This window comes from Halichoerus grypus, chromosome 14, assembly GCF_964656455.1.
Source record: "Halichoerus grypus chromosome 14, mHalGry1.hap1.1, whole genome shotgun sequence".
NCBI classification, from domain to species: domain Eukaryota; kingdom Metazoa; phylum Chordata; class Mammalia; order Carnivora; family Phocidae; genus Halichoerus; species Halichoerus grypus.
The window spans coordinates 42,407,805-42,433,987 of NC_135725.1; the positions used below are offsets into that span (position 1 = coordinate 42,407,805).

Sequence of the window (26,183 nt, forward strand, 5' to 3'; positions counted from 1 at the left end):
CCTAGTTATTAAATCTAAGTCGAATCTGTATTAAAAGACTATTAGCCAGGGGCGCCTGGGTGGCTCAGTCATTAAGCGTCTGCCTTCGGCTCAGGTCATGATCCCAGGGTCCTGGGACTGAGCCCCACATCGGGCTCCCTGCTCGGCGGGAAGCCTCCTTCTCCTTCTCCCACTCCCCCTGCTTGTGTTCCCTCTCTCGCTGTGTCTCTCTCTGTCAAATAAATAAATAAAATCTTAAAAAAAAAAAAAAAAGACTACTAGCCAGATATCTTTGTATAAAATTATAATACTGCTAATTATGAATATAATAACAACTTTTAGGTTAGTTAATTCTTTTTAAGCCTTGTCATTCAAACCTCTTCTTTATTTTTGAAAAATTTTACATTAGTTAGTGTTTCCTGGCTAATTTGACATGGAATTTGGTTTATTTTTTTTAATTTTTTAAAAAATTTATTTATTTTTTTAAGATTTTATTTATTTATTTGACAGAGAGAGACACAGCGAGAGGGGGAACACAAGCAGGGAGAGTGGGGGAGGGAGAAGCAGGCTTCTCGCTCAGCAGGGAGCCCAATGTGGGGCTCCATCCCAGGACCCTGGGATCATGACCTGAGCCGAAGGCAGACGCTTAATGATTGAGCCACTCAGGTGCCCTGAAATTTGGTTTTAAACTGTAATGGTGTTGAAATTATAACTCATCTTTTAGTCAGGATTGAGCCCTATACTTGAGAAGAGAAGAATTGTTGACTAGAAATTTAACTGAACGCTTTTCTTAAGCTCACTCCAAGTACATAATTTGTCTGGCTTTTTACATTTATATTTCTGTAAATTTTTAATCCTTTGATATTAATGAAGACTTAGCCTCCTTCGACATATATTTTGGAGACAGATTGATCTGGATTTCATTCCCAGCCCTATCTCATAATAGTTGTGTGACCTTTAGTGATATTATCCTTCTGAATCTGTTTGCTCATTTGTGCTAATAATCTTGACTGTGCAGGGTTTTTGAGGAGAATTAAAGATAGTATGTATATATATATATATTGAAGTAACAGAGGGGAATTTTTGTGTGTGTGAGTTTGCATGTAACTTGTGAATATGATGCTGGTGTTCTTTTGGAGATATAATTATATGATAATACTAGGAAAATACTGAATAAGAAGACCTAGGACACTAAACCTTTAGGATATTAAAACATATTGTAAGGAAGAACCTCTGGAATGATGGTATAAGGAGCTTGGTGAACTCTCTACCTAGCAAAACAATAATTTCACTGATGAAAAATTAAAAAAAACAACAACAATCATATAAAGCTCTGGAAATTGTCCCAAGGGCAAAGGAGAAAATATCATTTAAGTAAATCTACTAATCATCAAAATTAAAAGACTTTAAAGGACAGCATCAGAAAAATAAAAAGACAGCTCACAGAATGAGAGAAAATATTTGTAGATCATGTATCTGATAAAGGAATTTTATCCAAGATATATGAAGACCTCTTATAATTTAATAATAAAATCCACTTGAAAAATGGACAAAAGATCTGAGCAGACTTCTCTAATTTTCAGTAAGAGCTGTGAGAATCTGTGGCATTTGAGTGATGTTCTGTTCCATAATCCCCTTTGCACCCTGCTCCCTGTTACAGAAGCTGTACCCTGGGCGGCTGTAGCCAAAAAGATGGGCGCTTCCTCTCTCCTTGGCTTTCAGGCTGGGGCTATGTTTTCTTCCTGGGAGAGGCAAACTGCTGGAATATCTCATCCCTTAGAGCCCTGTGTTGCAGCAATTCTATTCCAGGCAGGCCTGGGTGAGAGGACCAGATTGCTCTTCCTCCACCCAGACCTCACTTGTAATGTAGAAGCTCTACCCCAGTCTTGGCAGGCCAAGAAAATTGGGGCCAACTGCTCCTGTCCCAGAAGACCAGGGATTGCAACCCCCCAATGGCTACTTAGAGAACAGAATTGTTGCTGTGGAAAAAGTGGGTCTCCACCCCCAAGTTTGGACTTGGGTGGCATAAGTGTTCTGCCCAGGAGGAAAGGCAGGCTGGTTTTAAGGGGAAAGAGTCTCCTCTGCTTGAGGAGACTGAGCTTACTTGGACTAGAGAGTGGAGAACACATTGAAGGGCATTGTGGAAAACAAGACAAATCTTGGTGAAGAGCAATTAAGAGCAACCTGGTACCTCTATGATAGAATAAAATAACCCGGAAGCCAGAAGTTTAAAAGAGAGAACTAGAGAAAGAGACAGCCAAGAGGAGCCCTCACGGGGTCACAGTTGAGTGGGGGGTTGGGAAGGCTATGTGCATGTGGTAGGCTGCATCCATTCAGGAGCAACAAAGCAGGATGTGGGGCAGACCTGAAAGCATGCCCCAAGCTACATGCAGATGCATCAACAGAGTGGAAGCCTCACTGGCACAAAGGCCTTACACACAACCAAAGACTGACTGAACCTTAAATAACATACCACAGTCATCCCTAACAGTCTGTCAGGCTGTGTGCATGCCCATGGACCCACTGCCCTCTCGGGTATTAACATAAAGTGAGGTGTGGTTAAAGGAGATTGCTGTGAATAACAAAAGACATCCCTTTCACCTTTATGACTCTGAAGTTATTTCAGGAACTGGGAACAAAACTAAATATTTTAATAAAAGATGGACTTGTGGCTCTTAGAAAGGAAATTACAAGGGTTTTAGGAGCTATGTGCCAGGAACCATGGATGAAGACCAGATCTATATTTCTTACTATAAATCAAAATATCACAGTATGCCAAATCAGTGTTTTATTTTTTTAAAAGATTTTATTTATTTATTTGAGAGAGAGAGAGAGAGCAAGAGAGCACAAGCAGGGGGAGCTGCAGAGGGAGAAGCAACCCCCCACCTCCCTGAGCAGAGAGCCCGATGCGGGGCTTGATCCCAGGACCCTGGAATCATGACCTGAGCCAAAGGCAGACGCTTAACCACCTGAGCCACCCAGGAGCCCCCAAATCAGTGTTTTAGAGATATAAATTATCCCAGAGTTTTCACATAACTGGATATACATAAGAGGAAATAATATAACTAAGTCCCTGCCATATTGCTTATATTAAACAAATTCTAGATTGATCAAAGAAGCATAAAAAAAAAGGTGAAAAAGCACTGGAAGAAAAAGAGAATTAAGTATTTTATAATCTTGGAGTAAAGAAAGTCTGACACAAAATCTAGAAGTTCCAAAACAAATTACTGATAAATTTGGTCACTTAAAAAAATTCAATTTTGTTTTTATGAATATAGTTAGAAGGCGAGTGACAAATTGGCAATAATGATTTGTAACATGTATGACAAAGGGATTTTTTCCATAATTTAGAAAGGACTATTGTAAATCACTAAGGTTAATACAGACAATGTAGTGTAAAAATGGGCAGGTGATGTGAAAAGGTGTTCACAGGAGAAAAGGTACAGGTGGCTAGTCAACATATGAAAAGATCCTTAATCTTAGTTAAAATTAAAAAAATGCACATTAAAATAAGTTGCTAATGCTTACCATTGGGAAGATATTGAGAAATAAGTACTTATACTGTATGTGGTAGTGTACATTGGTAGGACTCTTTGGAGAGCAATTTGGTAATAATTGTCTGAAAATAGGTGTACATACCCTTTTACCCATCAGATCTATTTCTAACATTTTATTGAGTAGGTATACTTGCATGTTTATGCAAAGATATATGAGCACACATACAAGGATATTTATTGTACTATTATCACTAATAGCAAAAAATACTGTAAATTTTAACAGTAGTGGACTGGTTAAATTAATTAATGGTACATCTAAACAATGGAGTACTATGAAACTAAAAAATATGATGTGGAACGATGTCAAAGGCAGAATAAGAATAGAAAAGTGAATTATCTAGCAGCATGTATATTATGATCCTATTTGAATTCAAAATTATACATATGTACTATGTATTTTATATAAAAACTGTGATTTAACTATTGCTTTTGATACTCGTTTTATATAAAAGCTGTGATTTAACTATTGCTTTTGATACTCGGTATTGGCTAGGTTCTGAGAATACACTGAGGAGGACAAAAACCCCACCATATCTCCCCTCATGGAGCTTAAATTATATGAGATGGACACTAACAAAAGACCAATTCAAATACATGTAGAACCATGACTGTGATAATTGCTGCGAAGAATCTAATAGAATTGATATCGTCAGGGAGGTGAAGTGGATAGCTTTTCTGAAAAATGTGATCGTAGAACAGACATCTAAGAAAGCATTATTCATTTTATATGTTTTAAGGATATAATTTTGTCCTGTATTATCTCTTCTACCATTTCTTCTGGATCTGTAAGTACTCTTTCACTAGTGCTTTCACCTCATTGGCTTTTAGAGATAATTAATTAATTAATTTGACAGAGAGAAAGAGAGTGAGTGCACACAAGCAGGGGGAGTGACAAGCAGAGGGAGAGGGAGAAGCAGGCTCCTCGCCAAGCAGAGAGCCTGATGCAGGACTTGATCCCAGGACCCCAGGATCATGATCTGAGCCAAAGGCAGACGCTTGACTGACTGAGCCACCCAGGTGCCCCCACCTCATCAGCTTTGAAATACGCTTGAGTTTCTCATGTACTGAAAAAAACAAAACAAAACTCTTCTTCAACCTCATTCTTCTTTCCAGTTACTTCCCTTTATTTCTCCTTCCCTTCTTACCAGGAAGGGGTTGTCTAAACTTCCTATTTCCACTGACTTATCTCTCACTCAATTAGGACAAAAAAAAATTCAGGCTTACTGTTTCTTCAACCTATTCCAGTCTGAGTTATAACAGATTTCATCAAGGTCACCAATGACCTCTAAGTCCATTGAATACTTCTTACTCTCCATTTTGCTTGAATATTCTGTGACATTGACATAATTGACAATTCTGTCCTTCAAGTGTTCTCGGTTTTCATGACACTATACTTTTCTGTTTTTCTTCCTCTTTTTTCAATCTGCTTTGCTGGTTTTTTCTTTTCTAACTTTTTAAAAATTATATTCAGTTAGCCACCATGTGGTGGTACATCATTAGTTTTTGATGTAGTGTTCAATGATTCATTAGTTGCGCTCTGGAGTTCCTCAAGGCCTTGTCCTAGGCTCTTTTCTCTTCCTGCCAAACGCTCTCCAGGCAAGCCTCAGGTGGTATCTGTAGGTGACGCCCAGACCCATTACTGACTTCTCTTCTGAGCTTTGTACCATTATGTCCAGCTGCCTCCCATATTTTTCTATTTTATTTGTTCTTTGTTAATTCGAATATATTTATTTAGGACCTCTTATTTGCCTTGCATCGTGCTGGTACTGTGAGTGTCTTAAAGGTATTTCCAATGGAATGTGATTGAAACAGAATTCATGATTTTGTACTCTCTGCCAAAAGCAAGGAAGTAAATAAAAACACCCAAAATAAGACCTCTACCACCATTGTTCTCACTGTACTACTGAAATCTGCCAGTTCTTCTAGCCTGAAACTTGGGATCACTCTTGACTCTTCCTTTTACCTGAGCATCTACCCAACCTCATCAGTTCTATCCCGTCTGATCCAATTAAATCTAATCCAATTTTTTTAAAAAAATTTTTTATTGTTATGTTAATCCCCATACATTACATCATTAGTTTTAGATGTAGTATTCCTAAATCTAATCCAATTTAATCCGATCAGTGTAGTCTAACCCAATGCAGTGTCACCAAGGGCCTGGCTGTTCCATCTTCTAAGTATTCTGGCCCCTCCCCCGCCGTTTCCTTTTCACAGCCCAGACCCTAGCCTACACTACCGTTACCTCCTGAGTAGACCTCTGCGGTTCCTTCTGCATGGTCATACTGTATTCACTTTTGACCACCATCTGGCAATTTGCCACATACTGCAACCTTGATCTTTTAAAGTGTTTCCTAATTCCTCTTTGTCTCAGTTTTCTTATCTGTAAAGTTGGGATAATAATAGCCCTTCCCTCATGGATTGCTGTGAGGATAAAAAGGATTATTATGTATAAAATAGTGCCAGGCACTAAGGCGTCAGTATATTGTTACCGAAACCTTATACAGAGTTACATTAAACCAAGTAAAAGGTCTGATTAAGACAGAAGGAGGTTTATTAATAATGGATTTGAAAGGAGTAATTTTTAGGTTGTTAACAGTGCTATATATGCTCACACAAATCTGCAGCTCTTATAATACGTGACCTTATTATGTGTAATTGTTTTCTTAATTAAAAGGCTAAGAAGCACCAGGCCTTTCTAGTAGAGACATGTGAAAATAACGTGAAAGAATTGGAATCGATCTTGGACAGCTTTGCTGTGTCGGGCCAGTGGACATCAGGTTAGTTGAAGGTATAAAATGACAGATGCATCTGTCAATGTTCCAAAGTCACTACATTTTGGGAATTCTGCAGATGCCTCTTACAGTCCCTCATCTCAACATGTTTCGATTTGATGACATGATAAGAGCAGTTCTCACAGCAGTCAGTTGGCCTAGCTGGCTGAGAAAGGGTGACGGAATGTGGACCTGCTGTTGTCCTCCCAGAACTTGATTTACAAGTGTTGGGGTCTGCATGATTGGACAGACAAGGGCTCACTTGCTGTGTTCTGAATCCAACTGAGAAAAAAGTCCTTACAGTATACCTGCAAGGGGAACAGATGTTTCCATCAAACTGAGCCAAATTCTGAGGCAACCTTCAACAACTTAAAGGTCATGCATTCAAAAGGTTATGTAGGACACAGCCTGTAACACAGGGAGTATGCTAAGCTGCTTTTCTCCTTCACTTCCTACTACCACACATAGACTCTCCAGAGAAGAGTGCTTAGGTAAAACGGTTTGGTTTTAGTATTAGCACGGTTAATAAGATAAAGAACTACAAAAATTGTATATTAGGTAGGCTTATTTGGGGGAACTATCAGAAGCACTAGCTGGTTAACAAATACTCTCCATGATTTCTACTTCCTTAATTTTTTTTTGTGTATATTCCATTATGTGTGTAATAGTAGCTTTGACCTAAATACTTTTCCTTTTCTATCTCAATTTTCTTTTGCCATACCGTCAGCCTTGAATTGTTTAGTTGTTTTCTGACTCAGTTGTATTCTTCAAAAGGCATGTAAAATTAAATTCATTACACTTTAACACTGAGCTCCTGGACTCTGTTTTTTTAAGGAATCAAACAGATATTTGGCACTCATAAGTTACAGAAAGTGTGTTGTGCTTGAAAAAGCAGAAGGATATGATCAAGGCCCCTTATTACTTTATGGGTCTGCAGATTTGTGCTGGTGAACTGTTAGAAATTTAGTGTGTTTTGCTATTATCTGTTTTTTTGGGTCTATTTTTATCCTTCATACTAGTTTAGCAGTCATTTCATGAAATGAACTTGTAACTTTTCTTAAAATTTAAACTTTTACCCAAAGCATTAGTGTTTCGGGGTTTGTTACTGTGGAAAAACCAAGGTGTATAAGGGTGACATAAAAAATATAGAATCCAGTGTTCAATTATATTTGCTAAAGCTTTGGAGGATAAAATTTTCTTTTGCAACGGCACTGTTTTATTATTGAGATGTGTCATTGCTTAATGGTGTTAGGAATTTTAAAAATTGTTAAATTATTATCATAGTATATCTTATACTTCAGTGTTATTTTAAATATTTCTTCAGAGCTGAATTCAAAAAAATAAAAATAATGCCACATCTCTTTTGAATTTTAGAATGAAATAGTTGATAAAGCAACTCACAGGCTATTGCTAAGCCTATAGAAGAAGACTCTTAAAGTTTTTCTTTTTCTTTTCATCTTTTAGTAACCATCCTTTTTAAACTCCTAGCTTCCCATATATAGGCACAGCCTATATATTATAGAGAAAGTGTTTCTGGAAAAGGGACTGTATGTTGAATTAGTGATTTTTGTATTGCTGTAGGGTGGTTTTTGTTTCCATATGGTACTGGTTATTCACTCTTCCACCCACCAAGAAACATTCTTCTCTGATCTGTTTAATGGAAGCCCAGGGCCAGAGTGAAATCGGGTCTCAAGCAGGTAAGCGTGTCAGGCAGCGTCCAGCAGGAAGAGATGGCACTCTCTGAGAGAATTTAATCAAGATATTTATGGAAATGTGGACAGGATAAGAGAACCAATAAGATAGGATAAGACAGGGGCGTTCAGTCAGTTAGGCATCCGACTCTTGGTTTCGGCTCAGGTCATGATCTCATGGGTCATGGGATTGAGCCCCGCATCAGGCTCTGCGCTCAGTGGGGAGTCTGCTTGAGATGCTCGCCCTCTGCCCTCCCCCCACTCGTGTGCACGTGCTCTCTCAAATAAATAAATCTTAAAAAAAAAAAAGGTAGGATAAGACAGCAAGAACAAGCCAGAGTGGAAAACCAATACCACACCTGAGCCTACAGCATGCAGTGGAGGGCACATTGTCACCATAGTCCAATACGAGCCACACTTGTGGAAGAGGACCTGCCTGACGAGAGCTATGGCTGCTAAAAAATGGGGAATGCACTGGAGCAGGGGGAACAGAGGAAATAAATACCTTGACATTCTTTTCTTCCCTTTTCCTTCTTTCTTCTTCCACCCTCTTAATCTCCTGCAGGTGCACTCACTGTCCAAATCCAACCGGGAGGCAGAGGGCAGAGGAGCCCAGATCATGCAGTCTATAGAGGTCAGCCTTTACAAGCAAAACATTGTTGGTTAAAATAATTTAACAAAACCTGTCACTTCTGGAAATACCTTGATGAAATTCTCTTCTGATGAACTCTTCAGAGTGTGCCATCTCTCTTCCTGATGCACCCGGGCTGCTTAGGACCCGATTTCCCTCTGGCCCTGGGCTTCCACGAGACAGCTGTGTAAAACCCTAATGGACTCCCTTTCTGCTTACAGTCAGGGTGGGGTTTTATTACTTCATGGAGGGCTATAAATAATAAGCTTCATTGCTTAATATTTTATGGAAGAACCTGCGCAATTAAGATTGTCTGCCGTGTCAGGCCTGGCTTCACTCCACGAAGATGAACAAATATTTTGTTCCTCACAAATAAAGTCATGTAAAAACTTACCCTAGGCTAACTTACCTTGTGTGCCTGTGTGATAGAAACATGTATACATCTCACAGTATATATGTTTTTGAGAAAAAGTCTATTTCAAATAGGAACGGGGTGTTACCATGTGATGATAGGGCAGCCTTAGAATTTGTTACAAAATTAATTCAGTTACCTCCAGAAAGGTTTTCCAGAGAGATCCTCGGCTCTGCAGTATGGCCAGTAGGCAAACAGTGCTTTACTTCCTTTTATTAGCTCGTCCTCCCTTTCAGTTCAAGATACGCTCTGTATCTACTCTCCAATTCAGGAAAAGCAATCCATGGTAGATGGTTGCAATTTTTTGTTTGTTTTTGTTTTTACTTGCTTTTTAAAATGGGATGAATGAAAATTATTTTCTTGGATGAATTTTAGTCCCGAGCTGATCGTAGCTGCCAGCTATTCTCTTCCCCATCTTCTTCAGCCTTGGTGGTCTTCCACGGTAAATGTTTGTGAAGCAACAATAACCCCCCCGCTTATCTTCGTGTCGCAGATGAGGCAAAGTTTCAGTTAGTGTAAGACCTTCAGGAATTTATTTACTTAGAGGATTTACCGGGATTTTCTCGAGGGTGATCAGTGTGATAGTTCACACCTTGTTTCCTAGTGCTTCCAACACTGCTCTCTCTGACTCCCTGTTCTCTCCTTCCCCCCTGCTCCCCCTGCAGTCTGTTTTCTCTGTAGCCACCAGAATGATCATTTGAAAACCCAAGTGAGAGCATGTTATTCCTTTGCTTTAAATCTTCTTGGGCTCTGCATTTCACTAAGCGTAGAAGCCAAAGTGCTAGCAATGGCTTGCAAGACCCAATGTGGTCTGCCCCTATCCTTTATCACCCCTTTGACGTCCCCTTGTACCTCTCTCTGTTTCGGCCCCTCTGGCCTCCTGTTGTTTCTTGAGCACACCAAGCATGCTCTTGCCTCGGGGGCCTTTGTGCTGGCCATTCTTTCCACCTGGAAAGTTCCTCACTTAGATGTGTCTGCATGGCTCTCTCTCTCTCTCGTCTTTTTATTTTATTTATTTTAAAAAAATTTTTAAAGGTTTTTTAATTTTTTTAAGTAATCTCTGCCCCCAATGTGGGGCTTGAACTCACAACCCTGAGATCAAGAGTCACATGCTCTACTGACTGAGCCAGCCAGGCACCCCTCTCTTGTCTTTGAAAATCTATGCTCAGATCTCACCTCCATGAAGCTTACCCGCTACTCATTCCCATGCCACTTGTCTCACTACCTCTTTCCCTTTTCTGCTCTACTTTTTTTCTTCCCCGAGCACTTGCTGCTGTCCAACATTTCTAACACACTACACGGTGCATTTATTTTATCTGTGTTAGTCAGAATTCTCTGAAGAAGCAGAACCAGTAGGATAGATGTAGGAATGGCTGCCGTGGTTATAGAGGCTGGGCAATCCCATGACCTGTCATCTGCAGACTGAAGACCCAGGAAAACCAGTGATGTAATTCAGTCTGAATCCAAAGACCTGAGAACCTCGCGGCTCCCGGGGTCCGAAGGAGGAGATGGAAGACCCAGCTCAAGAAGAAAGAGAGAATTTGTCCTCCTTCCACCATTTTGTCTGTGATGGGGGGATAGGGAGGCAATAGGTTGCCTCACCACTCTGGTGAGGGCAGATCTTCTTTACTTAGTCTACTGATTGAAATGCTAATTTCTTTCAGAAACACCTTCACAGACACACCCAGAAATGTTTGCCAGCTATCTGGGCATCCCTTAGCCCAGTCCAGTTGACACATAAAATTAATCCCCACAATATCTAAGCTCCAAGAGGGCAAGGATCTCTGTCCCTTTTATTTACTAATGTACTTTAAGCAGCTAGATCATTCCTTGCATAAAGCAGTCACTCAGCAAATATTTGTTGAATATTAATGAATAAAAGTGTGAATGAATTAATATCAAGTCAAAAGTCTATTTTGCATTTTAATTTTTGAGGTTATAAAGGTAGTCGTGGAGTCCAAATTATAGCAGCCTTTTGGGTAGCAATCCATACGGAGTCATCAGGAAGATTGACCTTAAGTGGAAAAGATGTACAATCTTACATGGGCCATAGAAATGCCACCTGGATTATCTACTATCATTGGGCAAGATAGTCTCAATTTGCTTGAACAGGGACATTTATTTCCTAGTTCTGCTTCCTACTGAAATTGGAGCACAACAGCTGTTCATATCTCATTTCTTTTCTGGTGAAAATTCTTCTAGTAGGGTGTGTATGGGGAGAAATCCTTTCCCACTTTGAACCCTTTTTGCCTGGAGTGTTTCTTCTAATACAGTTTCACCTCTGCCTGAGGATGTTAGCAAACATATAGAATGTAACTTTTCTTTCCTTAGGTTCCTGAAGGAAAGTTTTTCTTGTGGCTCAGTCTTGGATCCTCCTCAGGGTGGTTGACTTTCGTGTTGACTGAGAGCCCTCTGACCTTCTTCAACCTTTCCTTCCTTGAGGAAATCATTTGTAATACTCTAGAGGTGTTCTTTTTCTTTCTATTGGAGAGGACCCTGGGAAATAATAGCAACAGCCTTTGATGCCTTTAGGTGTATATATATATATATCACCCAGGAATTGGGCAGTCTCAGGGACGGCTCTTAGGATGATCAGGACAATAAATTGGACTTTTCCTCTCTCTCCTTCTTTACTTCTTTAATAAAGGACTGTGGTCTAGATCTGATATCATCCTGAGAATTTTAATTGTTCTTGTGAACCTCATGGCTGGTACCTTTTAACTGGAGATTTATGGGTCACTGAGAAGCTGAGGATGCTTATAAGAGCGGCACACAGGTCTCCTTCGGTGTCATTTGCCCAATTCTTCTAGCTTACTTCTCTCACCTCCCAATCCACTTCTCGCTTACTTCTTTCACCTCCCTTACAAACCAAAATTGGCCTACTTCATCATGCTTGTTGTTTCAGTTTGCAAAATCCAAGGAAGTGACTTCAGTAAGAGTGCTCAACATCCTCTAATGGGATCATTAATTAATCACACAATTATGAAGGCTAAGAAATCCAACACCTGCAGCTGGCAAGCTGGAGACGCAGGAGGATTGATGGTATAGTTCCAGTTTGATTTTGAAGTGCTGAGAACCAGGAGAGCTGCTGGTGTAAGTTCCAGGCGAAGTCTGAGTCAAAAGGCAGGAGAAGACCAATGTCTCAACTTGAAGACAATCAGGCAGAGAGAAAGAATTCCTTCTTATTTGGCCTTTTATTCTATTCAGACCTCCAGTGGATTGGATGAGGCGCATCTGCTCTGGGGAGGGTAATCTGCTTTCTCAGTCTGCTGATGCAAATGTCAGTCTCATCCAGAAACATCCTCATAGACCCATCCAGAAAAAATGTGTAACTGAATATCTGTGTCCCAATGAAGTTTATGCATAAAACTAACCATCGTATCCCCTCCTCCCCTTACTCTTAGCCTGTAGTAACCACCATTCTACTTTCAGTTTGTATGAATTTGACTACTTTAGATACCTCTTATAGTGGAATCATATAGTATTGGTCTTTTTGTGATTGGCTTATTTCACCTAGCACAAGGACCTCAAGTTTCATTCATGTTATAGCATGTGACAGGAATCCTTCCTTTTTGAGGCTGAATAATATTTACATTTTGTTTATCTGTTGAGGACCTTTGGATCACTTCTACCTTTTGGCTATTATGAATAGTCCTCCTATAAACATGGAAATATCTCTTCAGACCTTGCTTTCAGTTCTTTTAAATATACACCCAGAAGTGAAATTACTGGTCTATTAACTTTTTTTTTTAATATTTTATTTTTAAGTAATCTCTGTACCCAACATGGGTCTTGAACTCACAACCCCAAGATCAAAAGTCTCATGCTCAATGACTGAGGTGCCCCTGGTCTATTAACTTTTATCACAGAACATTAGTGAAATGAGGCCATTTCCATATTTTATTCGCTATAAATTGAGTTCCCTGGTTAGAAGGAATGCTATGTGGATTATGTAATTATGAATAAGATGTCTTGTAAATTCACAGATGGTGATTTCAGCAGAAATACTATGGTCAGGGAAGGAAAATCTATACCCAGAGTTAGTGTCTACTGTAGTAAGAATGAAACATTGCTCCTTCCATGATGGAAGTGACTTAGTATAATCAACTTGCCACCAGGCCCTAGAGATGGTGTCATATCATGGGTTCACTGTCTTTGCTATTGATAGATTTTGCATACAACAGGGGTTGTAATCCTATCAGTCGTGGTGAATGGATGTCTGTGTTGCTGAGCCCATGTATTCCCTCCATCCTTGCTGCCATGACTCTTTTGTTGTAAGGAAAACAAAGGTGGTAAGGACAAAGGTGGCTGGGAAGAGATGCTAGGTAATAGCCACAGAATGCCTCATCTTGTCCTCCTGATTATTAAGATCCTCTTCTACTGATTGTTCTGGGCACAGTGCCCATTTGGAGAGGTCTGTCCACATACTCTTGCCCGTATCACCTTGCTACCGATTTTCCAGTTGTGTTCTTTTCGAGTCCCTGACCATTTTTGTTAAATGTTAGCTACTACCCACACATGGGTGTACATTTGTACTTTTGGTCATTTCTCATTCCAGGTGAAATGACAGGTCCATTACTTGCCTGACTACTGGCAAGATTTCACTTCATCGCTGTCCTTCAGGGCCACCCTTGAGTGGGGTTATAGTGTTGCAACTGTTTACTTTTAATTAGAGTCAGCATATACAGAACCTTCTATATACTGAGCCCATTTCTTCCATTAGTCAACAGGTCATAGGGAACCTTCCATGGATTCAGGTTGTGGATTAAGAGGGGAGGCAATATAACAGGCATAGGGCCCATTCGAATCTGGACTATTTGCTCATGTAACTTAATTATGCCTTCAGGATTTGTTTGAATCCAGTTTTGTATAGACCACTTTCACTTGATGATAGAGTGCTGTTGTGCATGCCCAAATTTATGGATTGGTGGATTAGACAGTAATGATTTTATGATGGGCAATTCAGGTCTCATGGTAAATTGGTGGCCATGAATGTATTATCTGCTGAGGACCAAAGCTTGATTCTCAAGAGGAGAAGAGTTATCTGTATAGGATGACTTGCTTTGTTCTGATACCCCAAAAGTTTACACTGTGATTCTATGAGGACCTGCCAAACTTGACCTGCGGGAGCTTGAGCCGTCAGAATGCTGTCATCAACTTGGTAGAGAGCTAAGTAGAACTTGTGAGGTCTTTTGGAATGGAAAGTTGATCAAGATTTCTATAGACTAGATTCTGCTGGAGTTGATATAGCTCTGAGGTAAAGCTATGAAGGTATATTGCTGGCCTGACAGTTGAAGGAAATTGTTTTGGTAGTTTTTACTAAAAAGATGGAAGAAATAGCTTCATTCCAATTGCTGGGAAATGTATTGACCTGTTCCAACAATGGAACTACATCTTCAACTGCAGCTGCAATTGGAATCACATGTAATTATGCTTACAGTAATTCACTGTCATTCCCTAAGATTCATCTGTATCCTGCACAAGCTAGGTGGATGAGATGAATGCTGATGTGGTTGGAATCACCACCCCTATATCTTTTAAGCCCTTCCCAATGGCACTGATCTCTGCAATCTCTCCAGAAAGGTGGCATTACTTTTGACTTACTATTTTGGTAGGTAAAATTCTAGTGACTTCCACTTGCTTTTTTTCTATTTGGTTTTCCTCTGTCAATCCTCCACTCCATGGGTCAGGTAACCAGTATGGATAGGGTGCCAGTTTCTGCATTTGTCTTTTCTTAGTTCTGCATTCCAAACCAGGGAAATAAGGTGGGTTCAGGTACCTACTGGGCCCACTGGTGATAGAAACTTAGCCAAAACTCAGTCAATCTCCTGATTTCTGTAAGCTCCCCCCTTAACTAGTGAACCACAATAGCATGTTAGTTCTGTAGGAATTAGTGTCAGCTCAGATCCAGTGCCCAGCTATCCCAGTGATTAACCCCTTTCTCCAGTGCATAGTCACCTTGGTAAATGGTTGCACATTTCTTTGAGGAAGGTGAGGAGGAAGATTTACAGTATGATCTTCTGGCAGTATGTTAGGGTTTCCAAAGGGAACCCCTCCTGTTTATTCAAGAGATACTGGGTCTGTGAACTAGCTCAAGTCTGATAATTGAGAGCCAAGACTCTTTTCTGTGTTGATTTAAGTTCTACCTCTGGTAATGAGACCTAAGTTGTTCTACTTATACAAATCAGATAACATTTAGGTAGAGTGCCTATCTATTTTAGTCCTATGAACACCATGATCAGTTAGCCAGCACCAGTGATCTCTGTGGGTAAAACCATTTTGTTTACTGCTTTGATTTTGTTATGACGACCATGTCCATTTTGTTTCTGGAAGTTAAGTACTGCCACTTGGCCTTTGTCACCCAGATCCCATCATCCTCACTGAATTCAGGGAACCCAGCTTGATAGCTGTTATCTCTGCTCACAAAGCTTATTGAGCCACACAGAGCTAGCTCACCAAGGACGCTGGGGCTCCCCTCACCAATACATTTCTCAAACATTGCTAAAGAAAGTGTTTTCTTGTTTTTTGTTTTTTGTTTTTTTACTTTCCCTGGAGACATAGTTAGGGGGTGGGTGAACAAGACTTACATAATAAATACTCTCCATATGTTAGAAAAGTTAGAAGTCATTTTCCTTAAAAACTCCAGAATGGGTACCTGTGTTTACAAGATAAGGAAGATGTTTGTTTATGATCTCAGTGAGTAAAACAAATTAATATGCAGAATGTAGTCTCAGTTTGAAAAGCATAACTGCCAACAAAATGTTTATATTTAATGCTTTTGGAGTGAAAAGGGAATTTTCTTGGTCATCAATGTATTAAATGTTTAGGTTTTCTTAGGTGAAGATAAAACCCATTTGAATGTTATTTTCTGTGTCTTACTATGTGATTAAAAATCCACATTAAACAACATGTTTTTTTTTCCTATTCTGAGGTTGAACATGACTACCCATGTTCTATATGTATGTATATATACATATATACACACATACATACACATATGTATTCTTTTTTTTTTTAAAGATTTTTATTTATTTATTGAGAGAAAGAGAATGATAGAGAGGGAGCATGAGAGGGAGGAGGTCAGAGGGAGAAGCAGACTCCCTGCTGAGCAGGGAGCCCGATGCGGGACTCAATCCTGGGACTCCAGGATCATGACCTGAGCCAAAGGCAGTCGCTTAACCAACTGAGCCACCCAGGCACCCCACACATATGTATTCTTAAAAAAATCTCAGTCTTTTGTCTTCTGTTGTCTCTCCATTCTTTCTTTCTTTCTTTTTTTTTTTTTTTTAAGATTTTGTTTATTCATTTGAGACACAGAGATAGAGAGAGAGAGAGAGAGCATGAGCAGGGGAGAGGCAGAGGGAGAGGGAGAAGCAGGCTCCCCACTGAGCCAGGAGCCCGACGTGGGGCTCGATCCCAGGCCCCTGGGATCAGGACTTGAGCCGAAGGCAGATGCTTAACCATCTGAGCCACCCAGGTGCCCCTCTTTTTTTTTTTTTTAAAGATTTTATTTATTTATTTATTTGAGAGCGAGAGAGAGAGAGAGAGATCACTAGCAGGAGGGAAGGGTAGAGGGAGAAGCAGACTCCCTGCAGGGAGCCCGACACCGGGCTCTATCCCAGGATCCCAGGATCATGACCTGAACCAAAGGCAGATGCTTAACTGACTGAGCCACCCAGGTGCCCCCTCCATTATTTCTTAATAATTCTCCCCTTTTGGGGTCTTGCAGGAAACTGAAGTAGATAAGAGAATGTTTGAAAAAGTTGAAGAGATAGACTTAACCTTATTCATCACAACTTACTGTTTCTACTGTGGAATTATAGGTTAATGAAAACCAGCTTGAGAAACAGTGGTTTATTTGGGTCATGTGAAAATATTTAGCTTTTGAGCTTGTTTAAAAGAAAACATTTAAATCGAGGGCTTGGAACCATTTCTCCTACCTCCCTCTCTGCTGTGGGCTACTCATTCAAAAAAAGATTTGCCTTTATGTAATCGTTCTAGGTAAGTATATACCTAAGAAACATAGAAATTGAGTGCTCTATATTAGCATAGCAGTTTCTAATCTACCATGAGATCATGAAAGAAAGATATACCCTTGACAAGAGATTGATTAGTCCCAAACAGGATGGAAAATTCATTCTTCCCCAAAAACCTTCTCTGGTCAGAAGCACTGCCAGTTGAGGTTGGCCTTTTTAGCCAAATAATTATACCACAACCTGAGTAGAATTGTTCATCAGAATCAGATTCAGGTCATTTGCTTCAAATCACAAAAGATAATAATGCTTAAATTGTCTGAAAAATAAAATCATGATACATACCAGAAGAGAATATCACTATAAATAATAAAACATTCACTGGTTATGATATGGATACACATACATATACTTTTATATTTAATGTGTTATGATGTCGAGTACAAATACAAAATAAAATGTGAAAATTCTCAAAAACAAAAACAAAGGGGCGCCTGGTGGCTCAGTCGTTAAGTGTCTGCCTTCGGCTCAGGTCATGATCCCAGGGTCCTAAGATCGAGCCCCACATTGGGCTCCCTCCTTGGTGGGAAGCCTGCTTCTCCCTCTCCCACTCCCCCTGCTTATGTTCCTCCTCTCGCTATCTCTCTGTCAAATAAATAAATAAAATCTTAAAAAACAAAAACAAAAACAAAAACAAAAGATTTGCCAAGGCAAACCCAGAGTTGAAATGTACTTTTAATATTAAAAGTGAGTGAGAGAGATTGAAACAGGTAGCAGTGATGGGAAAGTATAGGTTGGCCTCCAGGTACTGAAACATTTAAGTATAGGGAAAGTTGGAAGGTTTTGAGTTGGTATTTTGAAATATAAAGTGTTCTAACACATTCTGTTCTTCATTTGGACTTTGACCTTTGAAAAGCCATTTATGACCACTTTTCAAATTATTTTCATTGCTCTTCATCTGTGAATTTTTAGAGCTTTCTTTGAGATCATTAATAGGTTATTGTTTCTTGTAATATTCAGGGGTTAGGATATTTTAGATTAAATCAAATTATCAATAAGGTCCTGAGTCCTAGTGACCCTTTCTTCTTATTTATAAGCATTTTTCCATGTTTCCATTTATAAGAATTTTTATAATGGATGTGGATAAGACTTAAAGCATACTTTGTACTTCAACTAAACTTTATTGTATAAACATTTTCAAACAAAGAAACTTTATTTTATGTAGAATATAATAATATGCATGGGTCAGTAAGGACAGGGCATTTTGTCCCCTTACCCTTTAACACTCATATTAAAATGGTTTTATTCTTCTGAATTTCTAACAGGAAGCTTTCTCCCTTATTGTAAAAGCCAGCAGATTTCCCGAGTGTCCTTGGATGATTTATTCATGGCCTACTTGTGTAGTAGCAAAAGAAAAGAATTATACATTTTTTTTTATCTTGTGCAAGAGCAATTTAAAAAAAAATATATTTGGTAAGACCTTTAATAAAATTTTTAATGAATTGTCTTTCTAACTCATAGTAATTACAAAGAGTACTGTCTCCTCCATTATCATGGCTCAGAGCAGTGTCTTTTTTTTTTTCTTTTTGCCTAGCTGGGATATGTGTTGCTTCCATATTACTTCTGGTTTTTTGGTTAAATATTCTTCTTCTGTTTAAGAAAATCTGAGGTGAGCCCACACTTAAGATAGTGTTTAAATTATACCTGGATGAGTGTAGTAAATTTATTAGTAACATTTTGTCCAAGATTAAAACACTAAATATCACCAGTACTCTGAGATAAAATTAGTCTATCATTAACCAAAATTTTTCCTTCCTTCCTGCCTTCCTTTCTTTCTTTGTTTTTTCCTTTATTATTGCCTTCTTCCCTATCCTCCCAAAGTTCTAGCAGTTGAATACATGAAGAATGGATAAATGATCTCATGTAATTATTTGTTTACTATCGTTCCTCTTTTTTTTTTTTTAAGATTTTGTTTATTTATTTTAGAGATAGAGCAAAAGCATGTGCAAGGTGGGGGTGGGGGGAGAGCAGAGGGAGAGGGACAAGCAGACTCTGCGCTGAGGCTCGATCCCATGACCTAGAGATCATGACCTGAGCCGAAATCAAGAGTTGGACACCCAAATGACTGAGCCACCCAGGTGCCCCTCTTTCCTCCTCTTTTTAGACTGTAAATTCTCTGAGGACAGAGACTACACCAATCTTATTCACCTCTATGCCTTGGATTAGTATGTAGTAGGAATTCAGTAAAGTATTTGAATGAATGAGTCAATGAATAATAAAACATATATTATGAATGCTTCTTTTTGAAATCATCCTTGTTAAAAATATGTTTCTTGTCTATTGAAATAGATTGTAAAATATGCTGGGGAGAAATTATAAGAGGAAAAGAGAAATATTTTTAATAGAATATTTTAACATTTGCTACTTGTTTTTTAACAGTAAAAGAGAAGTACAGTGAAAAATCAATTTAAAGTGGTTTTTAAAACTAAACTTTTGATGATTTTGGATTAATCTTTTGAACTACATTTGACCGTGTGACCTTGATTAGCTCAACTAACTTATGGCCCAACTAAATTAAAATAGTTTGAGGGCATAATATGGAAATACTCATATTTTTATAATAAGTATCAGTTTTAAGGGTTTTAATTGAAACATGATGTGGGCCTGTGTAGATAATAGCATTTTTATTATTTATTTCAAATTGTAACTTGAGAATTTTAAGGATTGAAGAGTATTTCCAAGCATAACAGAAAATTATGTGCTCTTGGGTTCAGAAATTATTATTTAAGCAAAATAGGCCTGACTGTTCAGAAACACAAGGACCAAAGTAAGTGTATGTAACTTCCCAAAACAATGTTAGTATATAGACTGTTCATTTAATTGTTGGATAACAGGTGTGTACAAATTCTTCAGTTATTTAGGAGATGGGGGAAAAAAAAGAGCTCACTACTAACTACAGTATGGGCCTAGGTAAGGTAGGAAGTAGCCATAAATTTGTACTTGATACATTATGAACTTAATTTGATCACTTGTTTAGAAAGGCTATTAATACTTGGCTATACGGCAGTATACTTTGGAGAATAAGACTCTACTCAATGTTTCATAACATGTTTTCAGCTCTATCTAATTGTAATATCTCTGTTACTGTTTGCTTAGCTTTTGTCTCTTTGTGACTTTAGGATATATTTTCATCTTACATTTTTCTTTAGGCATCCACAAGGACAAAGATAAACCTCCCAGCTTCTCTGTTGTCCTTGAGACTTTGAGGCGTACCTTGACAGATTACCAGAACAAGCTGGAAGATGCATCTAATGAGGTAACACTTGCACTGTTTGGCTCCACACTTAGAGCCTTCAGCCTGCAGCACTGTGGTTCTGTGCTTGTTACAAAGGTCAGAAAGATTGGGAATGTTGAATTGACAGCTTCACAGATACAAAAAATAATAAATTGTCTGTCACTGTTCTTTCTTTAAGTGTGGCCTAAAGTCGTGTCTCACTTACGTTTTTGTAACTCTGAAGTCATCCTATTATTGTCAAAGTTACGAGGACTCTTGTCACTTCTTGGCCTTCAAAATTTATCTACTTTAATTTAATCAAAAAACGACACAAGTCATCTAAGTTAATATGTATTCTATTTAAATGTTCACGTGTTTTTAGGAAATTAGGAATAGGTAGTGGAAATTTAGGTTTTGTCAAGATTTTAGGTTAAGATTTCTACAAATTATGGAAGTCTTAACAAAACAAGAGAGAGGTTAGTTCTCATTCTCTAAAGGACTGTTGTTAGAAGTTTTCAAAAACAAGTATCTGTTTGATGTAGCTTGGTAGTTTTAGGTTTGCTGATTAAAAAGCTCTTGCTTCTGTTTTTCATCTCGTTTGTATTGTTTAATGTGTGGGTTGATAATTTTCTTGGGTATTAAAATATTTTATGGATTTATGCTTTAAAAATTGAAGAGTTTGTTTAGTTGGCTCTTGTCAAACTAGAGAGTATGAAATAATTACATGAAATACAATTAGCAAAACAACCAACAGATTGTTCAAACCAAAGACAAGCCACATAGCATGGAATTTAGTGTCTATCCTTTTGTTTATTTGTTTCTTTCAAATAATACAAGGCCACGGAATCATTGTATTTCACATTTCAGAAGAGGTTTATTTTACTTTAGTTTACCACGGTCAACAAAGAAGGAAAAGTGAGTCTTCTTAATACTCTCTGTATTGTTCAAAAGGCAAAAAGAAAGTGACCATTGAAATAATTAAATTTCTATAAAGAACAAATATTGCTAAGTCTTTCCTAGTGAGACAAGGCAACCTGTATTGTTAGTAGTTTATGAACCTCTTCTGAGGCCTAGGTCTGGAAGCTGCAGGGTAACTAGGAACATATTACCCACAGCGAATTGTTATTTGGGAGGATGAATGTCACATGATCCTTAGCACAGTTGAAAAGTCGACTCAGCAGGCTTTGGCTTAGTAATGTGCTTTGTTGTGAACCAGTGCCAGAGACAGCAGTGGGGAGACCAAGGGGGTGGCTGCAAAGAAAGCAAAAAGAGCAGTCTGACAGAAAGAAGAATGAACTGTCAAAGAAAATAAATCACAAGCGGAGCAGGACCAACTGATGACCTGCCACAAGCCTTCCCAGTAGGACTGCATGTGACCGACCCTGAAGTTGTCATATGGAGTGAGAGACCACCGAATACCCTCATGATGTATAGAAAGAACAGTCTTCTGCTCTGCGCTTTTTTTCTTTCCTTATAGATGCCAGTGCTTTTGGCATTTTGGTCCAGTAGGATTTTAAGAATAAAGTTGTATTTGTTTACAATAAGAATGAAATCCTTTATCCAGCCATCTAGTAAAAACACAGTAACATCACTGACATTTTAAGCTTGAATGCTTTTTCTTTTTAGACATGTGGACTTGTGACAGAAATGACATAGTTAACCAAAAGAAAGACTTTTTCAAGACTCTTAATCACTATTGGAACATTGGTGTTTAAGTAATTGCCTAAAAAACATTTAAAGATTAGCTTTTGAATTACTCACCCTTGAAAAACATAAAAAAAGTAACTTACATTTTCTTTTATCAGCTAAACAGCATGAATGATGCTAAGGAAAAGGCATCGAGTGAACTTGATTCTACCAAACAGAAGATAGAATCTCACACTAAAAATATAAAGGTATTATGACTTAGAATAACTTTTTCCTTTTGTATTAAGAAACAGATATGATTATCTAGGGAATACTTTAAAGTGGAGATATCTGAAAATGTATCTCCCTATTTTTTATTAAGTATATTTGGATACAATTTTGATTTTTTTATTGTTGATCAAAGTAACAAGAATGTATTTTTCATTAAAAAAATAAAACTTGGTTGGAACTTGTTTTGGTTAAAGGAAAGATGTATTTCCCAGATTTAATTATAATACCATAGATTCAAAAAATGATTTAAGATTTAATGCCCAGCCTCAGATACGTATTCAACATATTTTATTTACATAAGCACATCAGTATTTGGAGTCAGTTTTCATCATTTTAGGGTGGAGCAATTGTTTTTAGAGCATCATGCCTAGTAATGGGCTGAGACTGCACCTGGCTAAGGTCCAAGACAAGAGTTTATTTTATTTTCTGCACTGGTTTTATGTACTACATCTTTGCAAAATGATACCGAGGCAAGTCTCCGAGTTGGAAATTTTGTGTGTTGGTTCGTGTTGAGTTTGTCATGGACATACTTCAGTAGAATTTGTTAATAAGGTTGAAGAAGAAATAGTTCAGAATTTTTGTCACACACTTGAGATTTCTATTAGTATTTGGAGTCATTGGGAAGTAAATGTTCTTATATTAAATGTAAAATATTTCATTTGAAAATGTTATTTACATGTTATGAAAAATTATTTTGAGCTACCAAGCTCTTTTTTTTTTTTTAATAATGAATTGAAAGGAAAACTTCTTTTCAAAGAGCTTTTAGGAATTAGGTATCTTATGAACATTTTATGTTTCAGTGTTAAAACGTAACAGTTTTTTCTAACTTTTGAGCTAAAATGGTATAGTTAGAAAATTGATTCAATAAATTACTGTAATGTTTAGCATTGTAGCCAAATGCTTGTGCTTGTGATTCTTTTATGGTAAAGCTTTGGAGGTCTTCATTATGTATTTTGTGTTTGTATCCTCCATCCCTTTATTGGCCGGCCTTCATGCAGTCTCTTTATTTTGCATCTCTGACAGGACCTTCAGGAAAAACTGGCCGATGTCAGTAGAGAGTTAAGTCATTTACGCACTAAATGTGCAGACAGAGAGGCTCTCATAAGCACGTTGAAAGTGGAACTACAGAATGTGCTGCACTGTTGGGAGAAAGAAAAGGCTCGAGCAGCGCAATCGGAGAGTGAACTGCAGAAGCTTGCCCAGGCTTTCCAGAAGGATACCGAGGTATTACCTGAGACAGGACGCCTGGCAGGAAAGGCCTTCACTAATCTCAGTTTTCTAAATTTACATACATCAAGTGGCTGTTTTTACTCTGATTTGTTCTGAGCCGACTCTTTTTGAAATATTCATGCCAGCCGCACAATCGGTCACTCCATTACTCTGGTGTCATCCTATTTTGGAGAGAAGTAATGGAGTTTAACCCCTCTGTCGCTTCTGTGGCTTCACCTCTCTATTTAGAACATCATTTCCCAAGCACTGAGGCTCCTAAAACAGTCCTTTCAAAGTTTGCCTATTTGCCGGTGACAAAATTATTTTTTATTTCAGTAGTTTAGTAGCTGAACATGGTGGAAAGAATATGTTTTTCGTAATCAGAAAGAACTGGACTTGGCTTGTGGTGCTCCTCTTTACAAACTGTGAATATGGACGAGGCACGCAGCTTAGTCTGTCCACATCTTAGTTTCTTATTTGCAAAACAGGAATAACATCTCCTTTAATAGACAATCTCCTTACTCTTTATAATTGTAGGATATTAACCAAAATTTAGGAGAAGACAAGTCCCACAATATTGAAACTTTATTTAGATGCCCTTGAGAGTTGCCTATCCATTTTTATTTATTAATGAGTTCTTAAAATATTATGACAAAACTTTTCTATTCTGTATGAGCCTGTGTGAATGGAATTGTTATCTTATATATTCTTTTACCCATGGGATATAGAGCTAGTTTAGCTAGTGTGGAACCAGTTTATCTGAGTCGTCCTGCATATTGAGTTCATTACTCCAACAAATATGAACATGAATGCCAAGAGAGTAAAAAGGAAACATTCTTTCCACTCTTCTTACAGTCTGGGATTTAAATTGTGTCCACATGAAGGGGCTGGAATTGTTCTACACATCAGATAATGATTAAAGGAAAGGAAACTAGAAGCCTGCCTGTATTGTAAAGTCAGCATGTCTACAGCATTGTGGTTGGGTTCAACATGTGTGAATTGATTTTGGATCTTGAGATTCTCTTTTCACGCCAAATGGATGATTATCATGCATGGTTTATCACAGCCCAAGCAAAAAGGACATAATGGCGACACAATGAATTATCCTTTAGGATGAACTCGATCACTTGGCAAAATGTGGAGGGCGAAGACTTTTAGTGCCTGAATATTACATTTGGTTAGTTATATTTAATAAGATTTTTAAACATCTCAACCCAGTTGAAAATGTAAAAGACATCTTTAATTGCTTAACAAAGAAAAAGGCATAACGTATTTATGAGGATTCTTCTGATATCCTAACTCAAGTTTGTGGTTGTAACTACATATTAAAATTTTTTGGTTTTTTTTTTTTTTTTAAATGTTTTATTTATTTATTCATGAGAGTCAGAGAGAGAGAGAGAGAGAGAGAGGCAGAGGGAGAAGCAGGCTCCCCGCCTAGCAGGGAGCCCGATGCGGGACTCGATCCCAGGATCCCGGGATCATGACCTGAGCCGAAGGCAGACGCTTAACCATCTGAGCCACCCAGGCGCCCCAAAATTTTTTGGTTTTTAACTTGTTATATTTGGGAAAAGGTAAGGTAGCATATAGAGAGAATTAGATATACACATTCATATATATATAAATATATGAAAAATTTGCCACAATTTATAGTTATACAACCTTTACATATACTATATACAGTTTTTCTTATCTAGAAGATTAGCATTTCTATTTTTTCCCTCTCAAATTTTCTCCTTTAAAAGTTTTCTCTCAAATATTAAAAAAATTTGAAGGAACTTATTTTATCTACAAAAGATATCCTTTTGCAGTTTTACACTGACCTCATCTTGAGTTCCACTCTTGGGCACTTTATAGATGAAACACCTTATAAAGAGAGCCATTTGGCATTTCAGTAAATAAACTCTTTCTGTGTGTTCAAGATGGGATCAGCTTTTTACTGAATTCTATGGCATAGTGTTTCTGGGTTGTTAAACAGTGGATGGTTTAGTTACTACAATGGCAACATAATTTTAAAAACCTTCTTATTACATATTTCTAATTGGACAGTTTCGAAAATATGTCTTGGGCAACTGTGTCCATTTCTTTTTGCCTGTTACTTTGTAATATTTAAGCACCTCTAAATGCCCAATGTGCCAAATACTATATGAACTTACAGGGAAAACGAATGAGCCCCTCTTCCATATCTTTCATATCACTGTCTGCTTTGCCTAAGGGGCTGGGGATAGATTTCCTATAAGTGGTAAGCAAACTGGAGTCTCTGGAGGAGGAAGAAAGCTGAGTAATTGTGTACATGTAAAGCACAGATATTGGTGTAACTTTGTCTTTAACAGAGTTGAGTAACACTCTTCTCTCTATATTGGTTTTCTGACTTAAATAACATCTGTTTTGGCGAATGTAAATATGAAATTATAGAATTACTGTCCTGACATCAGGACAAAAGTCAAAAGGGCTTAGAGACAATTAGTGCAGATAAGTCATGTCATTGCTGAGAAAGGCGATGCCTGAACAGGCACTTAGGTCACATCCTCGGAGGAGCAGAGCTGGGGTCAGAACCCTGGTCTTCTGGCTTCTAGACCACAGATTTTGGTTTTGAATACCAAGTTTAAGCAATTCCAAGTTTTTATCTGGTGCTTTTGAATGTAAAAAAAAGTCACCCAAGATGACAGTTTTAGTCACCCAAGATGACACTTGGGTATTTTAATTCCTTTCCAAGTTTTTGAAACAAATCCTTCGCCACACGTAGCATGTGTTTTCCTTCTTACAGTGTTG

General features: G+C 38.1%; 1 protein-coding gene across 1 annotated transcript in view; it reads left to right on the forward strand.

The window, feature by feature from the left end:
* CCDC171 (coiled-coil domain containing 171) overlaps positions 1-26,183 on the forward strand; it is a 312,847-nt gene that overhangs the window by 98,651 nt on the left and 188,013 nt on the right. Inside the window, exons 10-14 of the mRNA XM_078061217.1 lie at positions 6,211-6,313; positions 8,564-8,632; positions 20,224-20,330; positions 22,094-22,183; positions 23,229-23,429. Of these exons, the coding sequence (XP_077917343.1) occupies positions 6,211-6,313; positions 8,564-8,632; positions 20,224-20,330; positions 22,094-22,183; positions 23,229-23,429 (570 nt within the window). The remainder of the gene's footprint in view (positions 1-6,210; positions 6,314-8,563; positions 8,633-20,223; positions 20,331-22,093; positions 22,184-23,228; positions 23,430-26,183) is intronic.